We start from the raw sequence: 14385 nt of genomic DNA, 5'->3' as shown, positions 1-14385 counted from the left end.
GTTTCCTCATTTTAGAGTCTGTACTTTCCTACATAAAACCTGCAGATAGTTATTGACGTAAGTTAAATTATGAAACATCACTTATAATGTTGGAATTGATGTTATACTAAAACATGGACATTGAGTAATGACCTCTGATCAGCCAGTGAAAGTTGAATTAATCGAAAGGGAATTATCTGTATACTGTTAAATCAGTAAAATGCTGGTTTATTTCTTCAGATTACACTAACATTTGATGTATTTAATATTGGCATTTATTTAAAGCCTTTTCACTTCAAATGCATTTTTTCAGTACTAATTATGTAAAATCTGTAAAATGTTCAATTTCTCATTTATCATCATTTTCCCAAAAGAGAAGTAGAGACAGAAGCATCAAACAGCTTACCCTAGAACATGCCTGTAAACAGGATCAAATCTCAAAAATTCCTGGCTCTTTCCCCAAATGCAATTTTTCTCGAAGATAAATGGAAATAATTTATTATATATTCCTAAGCACCTAATATGGATTTTTGAGGCATACAGTCTGAATATACATTCCAAATTTAATTTACAGCATTGACTACCTGTGAGGAAACAAGTTACTTTTTTTGTGTGCCAGTCTTCAACCAGGCTTCAGCTGAAATATAAAAGAAGGCTGTGTTTTCTTTTGGCACTAGCAATATAAGGTTTTGCCTTTGTTCCCAACAGTGGTAATCCCACAGATAAGAATGTGCTTAAGGTTTATTCCTAACACATTCATCACTGAAGTTCGTTAAGTTAAAATGACGCCTCTAATCGTAATTGTTCGCTACAGAGAAACTGTCAGTAAGCTATCTTGACTGCCATTGCATTCAAGGTTTTGAAAAACAGCAGCCTGAGTTTGTACTCCATACTGAACTGGTGACTTCTAGAGGGAATGAATCATTGTTAAGATGTACTCCAAACTGTTGACCCTAACCCCTGGGCTGCTGCAGAGTGTAATCTTTTTCTCTCTCAAGGACTAACAGCCTCTTTGATGTTGCAGTTCTCCCAAACAGTTAAATTTTAAAGATGGAAGATCCAAATTCACTACTGTTCAATCTCCATCCAAGAAAATAAATATTTTCACTAATGGTGAATTCAGTCTGTTACGTATCTCAAAACACTGTGTCTTTTGGCTCATTAAGGTTAAACCTGACAAGAATATTTTGTGCATAGTACTTAAAAATGGGAATATTTAATTAGGGTTTTTAACATGGTTGTAGATGTATTCTCTTAAAAACTCTTATATAATATCTTTGGAGAAATTTGTGATTTGCCTTGCTCATTTGCTCACTCTTTTGGTATTTTCTCATTTGGATAAGATGCAGAGCCTCTGCAACGTTTCAGATTTGATTGTTTGATATCACAATGTTGTGTGGTATACACAACAGGTTATAGGTGACCATCAGAGGGAGTTGCATAGGCCCATCATTGAGGTGTGTAAGTAGTGGGACACATTAGTGGAAGGAAGGAGCTGTGTCGGGGAGCAGCCGTTTCTCCACAGAATGGCTGGGGAGCTGGAAGCGCAGCTGGGTAGCGTGGCTGGCAGGGCAGGGTCTCACCAGCCAGGGCCAGTTGTACAGTACATGGGCAAGGCAAGCAGGGCAGGCCCAGAGATGGTGGCTAGACTCAATTAAGAGCCCAGATCATCAGGGAAGTTTGTGGTGATGAGGCAGGCTGAGGTCAGGCTGGGAAGGCAAACCACAGATGTGGGTCAGGATCAGGTCCAGTGATTGCCACGCAGGCCTATGGTGGACAAGGCAGGGAGGCCAAGCCTGGAAGTCAGTCCACTGCTCAGGATCTGGATTAATGGAGTCCTTGGCCAGTCGTGGGCTTGGCTGAGCTGGAGATCCATACTCCTCTGCATAGCTCAAGCAGGGACTGAAGGCTGAGCTGAAATGGGGCTCCTGAGCCAATGGGAGAGTACATGGTGGAGGGCCGAGGTGAGTCTGTTTAGGGCCGTTAAAAGGCTTGTTAGTACACTCAGGACTCTACACTTTGTTCCAGGGTGCTTCTGGACTGCAAACTATCGAGCTCTTCTAGAATTGCTGTCCTTACCTCCAGTTCAGTTCAGTTAACTGGAAACACTGCTGCTGGAATACTTCTTGTCTATGTTTTCACTCTTTGAATCCTACAGTTTCTCCTCATAGAGGATTTAATTCAGTTGTTGGCTGCATTAGAATCTCTTACAGTTTAGCAAAGATAAAACTTCCTAATGTAGCTCAGGCATGCTGTCAAGGTACTACTGCATCTTTTACATATGAAGAATATGTTGAATCTAGATGCTGAAAATAATTTTATCAGCCCGTTTGCTTGACAAGGTGTTCCTGAGGCACCTGGATTAATATGGTTAGGAAACCAGTTCTTTCTATGTTTCTGAGTCCGTTTCTAATGATCAGCATGGCTTGTTGTGTCTGCTTTGGATCACTGTGAGTAACAGATAGACAGCTACTTGAGATAACAGAAGAGTACTTGGAGCATCAAGGTTCTAGATGTGATTTCCATACAAACAGTCATGGTCAATCTGTTGTGGAGCTCTTCTGATTTGCACAAGTGCTCTGTTTTTAGTAGAGAAACCTAGAGTTTGAGAGAAACAGGTTGCTTTTATTAGGACTGCTGGTGCCTTTCTCAGGAGCATTCCCATTGTAGACTTACAGAAGCAGAAAATGGCCATCCATCCATGTTTACCAAAAGTTCGTATTGAATGAAGTATATGTATACACAAATGCATGAAGAAACAGTTTTACCTCTAGTGTAGCTGTTTCTTCTTTGAAGTGTGTTGTGGCATATATGTACAACCATCTTATTCCCAATTAATTCAAAATTAATCTCTACAAGAAGAGTGTGTATAAGGTACTGAGGAATTAAGTTTTATATCTAAATTTGGAAACAATAGAATGTAGTGGGTGCATATGTAATCTTTTTGGGGTGGTTTATCACGTTCCTCCCTGTTACAATACAAGTTAATAAAACTATCTACATTCTGTAGGCAAATAATAGAAATTTTGAATACAAATAATACTCTGTTGTTCTTACTGATATTTTGTATATATCTCTGTAACTGCAAGTCAAAGAAGACTTGTGAGACTAATAATTACCCTTTAAGCTTTTTTACTCTTTTATATAAAAAGAGTATAATTCAGTAGAATGCTCTGTACTTAAAAGTATGAGCAGTAATACTTATAATTTAATTATTTTATGTAGAATCTTGTTTAGTGATTCATACAGTTAATTCTATGTACATGTCAGTCAAAACTGTAGAAATACTTGTATAATTTGTTGTCTGTCTTTCTGCAACCTATACAGTTTTGTAAACGCGACCAGGAGGCTGAGACTCAGAGTCATGTTCTTGGCTTCTCTCGTCTTTCGTTAGTCTCATTTGATACTACTACATATCAGTTGCGGTCCAGCTGACAGATTTTGAAGGAAGGGGGAAGAGAAGATTTTGTCATTAATTAGTCTGTTTTCCCATCAAGTGTCCTACAAAATTGCTTTTTTAGTTCCCTGGTTTTCTTCCATTTAGTTAGGCAAGGGGAAGAAAACACTGATTCTGCAATAGGCACAGTATTGGCTCTTCCATACATTGATGCTTTATGAAACACTTCATGTTCAGAACCTTCATTGTAATTGATTTGAGGTGTCTAGAACTAATACGGATTTAATGGAAATCTTGACAGCTTTAACTGCGACAAATTGGGATTACAGTATTGATTTCATTTATGTTTTGAGTCTGCATCTGTTTAATTGGGGTATTCCATTATAAGTATCATCAATATGACTGTTGATTTTTTTAAAGAGCTTTGAAGAATGGAATAGAAGTTTGTCCATAAATTCTAATTTCGTTTTACTGCTTAACACTGGATTTTATAGCATTATGGCAGGAAAGAGGTGGATGTCTCTCTTTCATCTGAAGATTGCATCAAGTGGTGCCATCTTAGTAGCTGGCTTTTCCTTATATCTTGATACTTAATCACATATTTTGCCACACTGACCTTCCCACAATTATAATAGGTACATTGTGCTAATAATTAATGTATATTTCAAAATAGAATTTCTTCTGCCACTTACAATTAGTAACATACTCCTATCAAAACACCTCCAAGTATATGATTAAGCTCAGGAATGTAAGGGATACGGCCTTGAAGAGGAATGCAGTTGAAATTATCGTGGTTTACAGGAATGACTATCAAACAGCCTGCTGTGTTTTTTGTCTGGAAAAGAGACAAAAGGAGCCAAAAAGCTGCAAGACTTAGTGGACAGAGAGGATATTTCTGTACAGAAGTTTCTATCCTGTTTGACTTATTAGAATAGGGAGGGAACTAGCAAGTTACTCTAGGGACTTGTAAATCAATAAAATTCAGGAGCTGAATCCTTTTGCAACTCAAAAATATTAAGTCATCTCTTCTGTCCCAGATTAGTGAAAAATAAGAGGAATTGTTTTCCTCCCATCATGTTAAAAGCCTTACCTTCATCCAGGTTTTCAGAATTGAATACCCACACGTTGTTTGGATTCTAAGGGCTGTGGACACATATTTTTAACTGAACTGCATTGAATCATTGATGGTCAAAATATAAATGTAGAATTCCTTTCGTGACAGCTATTTTCATCCAACCAGTACACCATATAATGTAATGGCATGCATATTTGATGTTTGGAGGAGACCTGGTATGAGGTAGAGTTATGAAGCAAGGGCTGCCATAGCTACGTATTTTGGAAACTTTACCATATATTTCTTGTATCCTTGGAGAATAATAGGGAGTAATAAGACACTAAAAGAGGAAGGTCTTGTAGAGCCTTTACCAGAAAAATCTTCTTTATGTTGATGCGGCATTTGGCAAAACAAGCATCTACAAAGGGGAAATTAGAAAATAACTGTCACTGGGAACTTAAATGCCATGGAGAGGATGCAGCCTCTTGGTAGTGTTAGTTACTCCATTAGCTCCATTGTAGAGTTCTGCTCAGTAAGTGGTCCTCAAACCTTCAACAGCTTCCCCCTGCCCCGCCACTAACAGACCAGCTGGTTGTCATTCCAAAGCCACAGGAGGAAATTCGTGTTTCCTTCCAATGTACTGTTTAAAAACCCTAATAATTACAAATGTTATGAAGCCTATTAAAAAGCTACATCCAGGCTTAGTTTGTTCCGTTATGTGTATCAGTACTGCTAGAGCTCTTAGAAGACAGTAGGTTTTGCCTTGCTCTCCCAAAGAAACAAATGAAATGGCAGCTCTGTGGTTGTGAGGTGAAGGTTACTGTTCTTTTTAAGATACTTTCTTCATTTCTCATGGTAGTATAGGGTGAAATCACCTGTCTGGGTATCAAATAGATCATGTATTTCTATAGTGACTACATTCTGACAGAGTAGTAGTGAACTATCCAGCTCTGAATCCATAAGGCCCATTGCTGTGATTGGATATTCTACCTGAGTTCTCCCTTGGGACAGGACTTTCAGCAGCTCAGCCTGCCTAGCCTGGTGTCAATGTTTTAGCAGCTTCTCTGCAAAGCCTCATGATGTCACAACATCACTGATATAGCAGATGTCATGAGCTTTTAATGTAGCTCCTGGAGAACCCTACAGCTGGAAAAACAGGGACACAGCCTTAGCCAAAGAATTTCTTTATCAGAAACAGTAAGTTTTGTTGTCTTGATGTGTTTTAAAATTTGCATCATTTAATCAGGCATCTAAATTTGTCTCAAAGACTTCAATTTTACCTCCTTTTATGAATTTTAAGCATCCATATTCTGAATTAATTATCTTTCAGCCAATATCCGTTACACAAAATTCAGTAATCAATAGCCTTGTAGTTGTTGGTGAAGGTTAATATGTTAATAATAACAGTAGCCTAACAATGTGTACTTGATACAATCTAAGAATTAGTCTGTTAAAAAGAAATAAAACATCTAGTAGAAATAAAAACAGGACAGTGGACTTTCAGATGTATTCATTACATTAATTTGGTTTTAGGATAACATGGGTTACCATGAAAACATTTCTTAAAATATCATTCAGATTAATTTCCCAGTCATCCCATTTGGCTTCCAAAGTAGTTGTATCTGATGTTTTCATGACACACAGCTTTTAAATTAGCCTTCCTGGCTAAATTTTTCAATTATGGCTGATTAATTTTTTCAGTCCTGGTGAAACAGTAGCAAAATTAATACCTTTTCTTAATAATTTTTCACACAAAATGCAGATGTTCACAATACTAGGGCTGCTTTTAAATTTTTTTATCTCCAGGGGTATTAATTTGAAGTTGAATTGTTTGTTTGAAAGACCCAGTTTTATGTTCAAAAAGGTTTAATTACATTTTGATAATTTTGACTACAAGGATTGACCTTTATTTTGTACTTTTTTGCGATTTATTATTCCTTTCCTCAGAGGACGCTTATGTAACTTAGGCTGCTTTGTCTCTTTTCTGTGAGATCATATTCAGAGGGATGTTTCTGATATAGGATCATAGAATCATTAGGTTGGAAAAGACATTTGAGATCATTGAGTCCAACCATTAACCAAGCATTGCCAAGTGCACCGCTAAACCATGTCCCTAAGCATCACATCTACACGTCTTTTAAATACCTCCAGGGATGGTGACTCCACCACTTACCTGGACTGCCTGATCCAATGCTTGACAGCCCTTTCAGTGAAGAAATTTGTCCTTATATCCAAAATCTAAACCTCCCCTGGCACAATTTGAGGCCATTTCCTCTTGTCCTGTTGCCTGTTACTTGGGAGAAGAGACCAACACCCACCTGGCAGCAGCCTTCTTTCAGGTAGTTGTAGAGAGCGATAAGGTCTCCCCTCAGCCTCCTCTTCTCCATACATATGTTGTATGATATATGAAACAAAGTGCTATTGAAAATATAGGGTGATCACCATGCAGATTTGCCCTAACAGAGTTTGTTTTAGCTTTCCTGGTTCTCTGTAAGACACGAGTGACGTTCTCTGTGGTCATGAGTCCATAATACAAAGTGACAGTTGGATTAAGAGTGGGATCCAGCTTCCTGAACTATATAGGCATTTAATGCCATTTTAGACTCCCAAAAATTTCCACGGTGTAGTAAGTACCCTGAGGGCTCTAAAATAACATTAGGAACCTATATTTAGGAAACTGAAATACAATCTATAGTCATCTATAAATGGTTGAAATCAGGTAATTGATGTAAGTTCTTGCATGTTTTTCTGTTGCAGTATCATCAAAATGTACATACAGATGAAACAAATTATAGCAATGTAGACATCTGTTTTGATGTAGTTTCATGTCATGATTTTTTTAGTTGTCAAATTGGCAGATACTGTAATATGTGCACTCTGCTGCTTGGACAAAAATCATAGTCCAGAATACAGTGGATTGTCAACGGGAGAGGGAGTTTTTCTAGTTTACCAGATGGGTTTCTGTTATCTGGAGCAGTATACATTTAATACAGATACACTGCTTTGAGGAATACTCCGGAAACTGATGCTGTCGGTCATTACCTGTAGTTACATGAAAATTGACTTTGTTCCTTTTGCCATTAGATGTGGATTTAATATTTTTTCTTCTTTTTTTTGTCATTTTCCTTTTTAATCTTCTTTCACTGTGCTTTCTTTTGTTTCTGTCTTGAATTCGGAATCTGTGAAACTCCATTTCTTCTTACCAATTGGATCAGAATAGCTGATCCAGGAAATGAGTTTACAAATACATTTTGCTGTTCTTATACAGAGGAAAAGCTGTTTGAGGTTTTTTTCTGTGACACATTCTTCAGCTTGCTGAAGGATTTCTGTACTTGATGTACCTGACATGTAATGCTTGGAGGAGTCTTGTTTTATTCTTCGAACATTGTACCACACCAAAGCCCTTAACATTTACGTACAGGGAGATTACAGCCCAGAAGCAGTTTTGCTTAGCAGTGCCAATAAGGACTCTAAGCATAAATCTAGAGATGATATTGTATTAGACTTTCTTGTTGTTGTTTTTCCTAATCTGTTCTTATGTGAGGAAGACAATTTTTCTGCACACTGTAGGAATGGTGGTAGATAACTAGTTGACATGCACTAATTAGGATCTATACTCTTACAACTAACTGACAATGCAGGGCGTTGTGATTAAGAAGCCACAGAGCCTGACATTTGGGTACACATCAGCCAAAATCCAAATTGTCATGCCATTAATTTTTTTTTTTTTTTTGTGAAACTGCATAAAGCAGAATGCACAAGTATTGGCAGAAGACTCCTCTCATAAAGCTTAGGTCTCTGAACTTTTCAGAGATTGCATCAGCTTTCACTGTTTATTTTGTTAAAGTCCATATTAAGGCCACAGTGTTTTTAGACGTATTCTGGGCTGACCGTGTTCCAAGGACTCTTCTTGATGCTGTGGGCATTGATAGGCCTTTACCACTTTTTAGAGACAAAGTCTCAAAAGTCCACCTGTTACTCAGGTTAGTTTGTGTTAGCCTTGATCAGCATGATAAAATGATTCCATGTAAAATTTTTTTTCATGCCCAGCTCTTTATGAAATAAATAATATTTTCTCTGGGCACATCAGGTTATTTGAACAGTAAAACCACTACTGTCATTCCACGTGTCAGATTGTTGATGTTTAATGTAAATATGCATGAATTAAATCTGTTCAGTAACTTTCAGAGAGCTTTAATCTTTGGTAATTTGGCCATTAAGTCGATAGTTGCATGCACCGAGAGGCAGAAATTCAAAGGAAGATGTAAAAGACTCAAGCTAAGCAAAAAAGTCAATTTTCAAATCCATACAAACTCTTTTTCCTGATAGAGCCTTACTAGCTAAGAGATTATCTCCAGAACGACTATTTTGTCCTGAAGGAAGCTGTGGAACAGAATTGCATTTAATTTGATTGTCACTCTGTAAAAGTCTATTAATAATTAATTTTTCTGACAATACGTCTATGCTAACAACTGATCCATGCACGATAATGGCTTTATTTAGCTACTGCTCCAAATACAGGTCTTTGTATTTTTGCTTCCAGATTTTACTTTTGTCTTCCAAGAATAACCTTGATATGCTCACTCAAAGTATTGACTGTGTTCACGTGAAAGAAATCCACTACCAAAAGCTATGATATCCTGTCTAAAGTTTTTATGCATAGCATGATTTCAGACACGTTCTGCTTGAAGACATAGTTTTAGTGTTAAGAAAAGGAGCGGGTTAGTAAAAACCTACTTCTCTTGTCAAAGTCTTCCATGGCTATGGCTAAAATATGTCCGAGGAAAAATCAGTATTACTGTTGAAAATGAATTAATAATGTTTATGAATGTTAATAAGCTTATTAATGATTTAATATTTTTCATAAACAATGAAAAAAGGAAGGATGGAGTAAAGTAACTGTTTTCAGTGTGTTAATAAAGTAGTGTTGGGTAACTGTTGGCTGGAACCTTATAAAAGAGTATTTTCAGTGTTTATTTCCTGTGTTAGAAAGTCGGTGTCCTACAGATTGTCCACAAACAACGTTACCATCTCTTGTTTATTTTTCCACATAACAGTAAACTATTAATAAGATTCATATTTGCTTTTTCTACAGAACCCAAATCAATTTCACAGTAGCTATTGATTTCACAGCCTCAAATGGTAAGAATAAAAATAAATTTCTTGTGTATGTATGTGCTGTATTCAATTTTAAGTGTACGTATATGTGTGTGTATGTATCTATATCAGTATTCTGCTTAACTTCATTGTGTTGTTGATTATATATATGCCTGGCATCACCTGCAATCAGGATTCCATTTTGCTGAGCAGCAGACTAGAGGCCAATTCCTGTCCAGAAAAGCAGGGCAAACAGAACAGATAAAAATTGGAAAAGCTACATATAAAATTAAATAAGCAGGAGCAGTTTGCAAATATTTGTGTACTTTCTGATTATTTTGTTGTCGTTCTTTGTTTCTTTATTATTGCTGGGTGAAAACTGCCTAACTTAGAAGACCCCCATTGAGAGGGGCAAAAGAGAGGAGTTTGAGGTGGAGAGAGGCTGAAGTGGGGTGAAGCAGAGATAAGTTTTGATCCTCCTCCAAAACTGCTTTCAGAATGTCATAATACTTTTGTAAATTTAATCTTAAAAGTGTATATCATATTATAAAGTGACACAAATTTACAAGTCTAATCACAGTTTCTTGCTGCCCTTTCAATGCTGAAAGAGTTTACAGCTACTACTGTTAATCTATCAAAAATGTATTCAGAACGTTGCATTTTTACCTGATACAACCACAGTTATGCATATGGGAAATAAGTTAATTTTCTTTTCATGATCTTTTCTTTTCAATTTCTGCTTTCTTAGATTTCTATCATTTTTAAGAGAGAAAATTTTGAAGTGATTCAGTTTTAAAGTAAATTCGATCCTTGCTTCAACAGGTAACCCTTCACAGCCTACTTCACTGCACTACATGAATCCCTATCAGCTGAATGCTTATGGCATGGCACTGAAAGCAGTAGGTGAAATAATTCAGGACTACGATAGTGATAAAATGTTCCCAGCTCTAGGTTTTGGAGCTAGACTGCCTCCAGATGGAAGAGTATCACATGAGTTTGCACTGGTAAGTAATCAAATATTTATATATTGCTTTAATTTCTTCTCTGCAACAAAATTTTGGGAGTTAAGGTTGCAGTCTTAAGCAATTAGTGGACAAGTAAATAACAGAGAATGTGCTAATTCTTCTGTCTAAAAGACTGCTTCAAAATTTTTCATCATAGTGAAGTTACTGAGAGAAATCCAGAGTCAAGAAGTGCCTGTAGACCAAAAATAGTAATAAAGAAAAGTAATCATCTTTAACTTCAGCTGTAGCAGCATGAGAAACAGATGCTTGAAAGACTTCAGACTGAAGCTAATCTATCTTAAGAAGCAAGTGATTCATGATCCAAGATGATCTTTCATTATTATTGTTATTGTTCTCTCTCATTTTCTGAGATCTCTCTATCTTTTACAGGCTGCTAGTTTAGAGACATAGAGATAACTAAGTGGACTATAAGCTGAGGTGACAGGAACAAATGTGAGACTGGGCCATGTGCCAGTTAAATTACAAACCTAAAGTCTAAGAGAATTTGCCAGAAAGGTTGATATGTTTTAACTGATGCTTGTGATTACTGTGGATGTTTATCTGCTTGCTTATTTTGAGTTTTTCTGTTCTTCTCTGAGTAGGATAAAGATGTCAGAATTGCAGCAAGTGTGGGTATATCAGGAGAGTTTTAATTAGATAGCAGCAAAGACATGGCAGAAGACTGGTGATTGTAGATGTGTATTTCGTCTGTCAGCCTGTGCTAGAAAACAATGCCGCATATCTTATCTCAAGGAAAGCTTTTCCACACAGTTAGTTATTTAAAACAGGTGCAACTGCAGATATTTGAATCACAAACTTTCTTTGGACTTCTGTGTAGCAAGTTCAAATATATTGATACATATAATCTTAAGGCTATTAAAACAGCAGACTTATTCCTGGCTACTTTCTGTTTTAAATGTTGTTTCTAAAATTAATTTAGTTAATTCATGAGGCATTGTGGTGCTTTTACAGAAGAAAAAATTAGTCTTTTTTTTTTTTTTTTTTTTCCTCCACATATAAACATATATTGGTGTCTCCCATTTAATGCTAAGCAGTGTTTTCAGCACTAGCTTTTAATGTTCTAGATTAATTCCATGAAAAATCCCCATTGCTCTTCTAGATTCACAGGGAGGTATACTCTACCTCAGAATAAGATGCTGGCACGTTAAGCCAACAAGGTGTTAGCACACGAAGGAGAGTAAGGTGATTGGGAAGGTTTTGAAGCCTTTCATGGATCATTTTTCTGGCCTGACATGGGTCATTAGTCTGGGATTTAGTTTATATGTTTGTATTGTCGTCTGTAAATAGATATCCTCATCATAGAGTCATTATGGAGATAGATAGTGAAATACCTACCCAAAGAATTTACAATCCCAGCCATTTCAGTGAATTCCCAAAGAATAAGTTCCTTTTTTCGTCTGTTTATACCAGGTTGAAAATCAGTTTTCAAATGCAGAAACATTGACCCAAACAATGAAGAGTTTATAGTTTACCTTTTACTCACATAGTGTATGAACACTGGGATCTGGCTACCATTGCTTTTTTTCATATTTTTAAAATAATAGATTACTGAGTCGGAACTGTGCTCCTAAACAAAATGCCAGTTTTACATTTGCACTATAATTCATACCTTAAATCCACAGAGGGAAATGCCAGTTACTGTTGCATGAAAGAAAGACTGTTTAATTCCACTTAAGATGGCATTTATGTCTAGGAACCATTTCCAGCGATTCAGACTGCATATAACATGAGGCTGCTAGAACCTTCTTCCTTAGGCAATTAACACAACCAGCCATGGTACTTACATTGGGCATTTGTAGTAAACTGTCTGAATAGATCCTAGAATGCTTAGATCTTTGCCATTTAAAAATGTACACTGGATAGTGTTCACTAACCTACATAATTTTTGCCTCATAGCTACTTCTAGCAATGTAATCATGTCTTATTTTCGTTAGAATGGAAACCCTCAAAACCCATACTGCCATGGAATTGATGGTGTAATGGAGGCATATTATAGAAGTCTAAAATCTGTACAGCTTTATGGACCAACAAACTTTGCCCCGGTAATTAATCATGTAGCCAGGTAAGCATCGCAACAGGTGCTTTGCAGAAACTTCTTATTGTCAGTACAACTATTGCATATAAAAGGCTAACAGTTACATGATGCTAAATATTGGAAAATATATTTACAGTTGTTTTGTTTATTCAGTCTAACATGATTAACTTATCCTTTTGAGTAGGCTTGAAGACCATGTGCTGGTATTTTGCAGAATTTCATCGCTGATTAAAAATAAATAGAAGTGATCCAGTTCATCCACCCTGTATTAAAATCTTAGGAGAAATGATAATGAAAGAAAATTTTTAGGAGGTCACTTTGCTGTGTTCCCTCTTTGTCCTTTGGAGCACAGAGTTTTTGCTTCACAGAAAAGACATAAATCTATTAAAAAAATTTAAAACAGTTTTTCTAGGCATATGTAATTCCTCTAATCTCAAAATGTCCGAAGCATCAACAAAATTTTCCGGGGCTCTCTGTGGCAACCATTCCCAGCCGGTAGTGGTACTGTTAAGGCAATAGTACAGCAGCCACTCTTGGGGAGCCACAGTGCTGTGTTATGCAACAACTCATCTAACTTCTCAAAGTAAAACACTTCTTGTGTTTGTAGAAGTTTCTTAAGAAGGATGATGTTGCCTTATTTTGGCAGACAAGATCTTGACGTACAGTGTACCTGCATGTGTTGGTATAGGGAAAGTGATATGGCTCAGATAATTTAGCTGAGTAACTACCTGAACAGATTTTATTGTATTTATGAATACAGAGAAAGAGCTAAAGTTTATAAAATAAAGCAGTAGGGATGTGTAAATCATTGTACTGTTTTATTTATGAGCTTGCAAAATAGTTAATTGTTGTAGTGAGAAATATTTATTTACTATCTGTTCTTGCAGTTGTAAGTTCTACAGACCACGAAAAATAATTTGCAAGTTCTATGGTGCGAAGACTTTTCAGCGCACCTCAGCACGGCTAGGTAGTTAATTTCAGTTATCATTAGGATTAGTTGTTCCATCTTCAAATCATACCATCCAAATTATATACATGTACATTCCATTGCTTGTCTTTAGCAACTAGCTGTCTCCTTTTAATCTTCCCTTTGACAGGATCTCTCCAGCAGCAGTTTTCAGACTGTGAGGAAATGTGCTAATCCTTATGCTGGCTGAATTCCATAGATGTGACTTTTCAGTGTCTGCGTTAGCCATGCTAACTGGAAATCTAGTCCATTGACTTTTCTGGCTCTTTCTTATTCTTTAGAACTGGACATATCAGCTGAGCTGGCTGGTTCAGAATTTGGCAATTAACTTCAAGCCTCCTGTTCATTGCAAAAATTGAAATTCTTGATCTAGTACCATCAAAGCATTGGCGTAAATTTAGTTCCTTTACTCGACAGTTGTTTCTCAGGAATATTTGTCAACTTTTGCAGAATTACAAAAGCCTGTCACCAGCATTTGTAGTTCTTCCACTGAACTTTTCCCTAAATACCAAGTTGTTGTAAACTTTGCGAACCCTTTCTGCTAGCAAATCACACTCCGTTATAGTGGAAAAGCTAAGTGTCTTCATGAGGATTTCTGTTGCATGATCATCCTTAATACAATCTATGTACAAGTCAAGTTCTCAATAACATCATTTTCCTTCAAGGTTCAATTTCTTGGCTATTCTGTTGACTCTGATAGGCATAGTACTAGAAATTATGATCTAGCTGGCAGCTACTCATTGAATGTACCTTCAGTCTCAAAGAAATTTCTTCTTCCCACATCCCTCCTACTTAAAAATATGCCTCTGATCAGCTCTGTGGAAACAATGT

General features: G+C 36.7%; 1 protein-coding gene across 1 annotated transcript in view; it reads left to right on the top strand.

Annotated features, from left to right (window-relative positions):
• The window catches only part of CPNE8 (copine 8), a 108284-nt gene that overhangs the window by 78240 nt on the left and 15659 nt on the right, over positions 1-14385 (top strand). The window contains exons 14-16 of the mRNA XM_086473898.1: positions 9526-9572; positions 10350-10531; positions 12487-12614. Of these exons, the coding sequence (XP_086330024.1) occupies positions 9526-9572; positions 10350-10531; positions 12487-12614 (357 nt within the window). The remainder of the gene's footprint in view (positions 1-9525; positions 9573-10349; positions 10532-12486; positions 12615-14385) is intronic.

The sequence above is a fragment of the Leptosomus discolor genome, chromosome 1 (genome assembly GCF_034619465.1).
Source record: "Leptosomus discolor isolate bLepDis1 chromosome 1, bLepDis1.hap2, whole genome shotgun sequence".
In the NCBI taxonomy this organism is placed as follows: Eukaryota; Metazoa; Chordata; class Aves; order Leptosomiformes; family Leptosomidae; genus Leptosomus; species Leptosomus discolor.
This window is presented reverse-complemented; position numbering and strand designations above follow the sequence as displayed.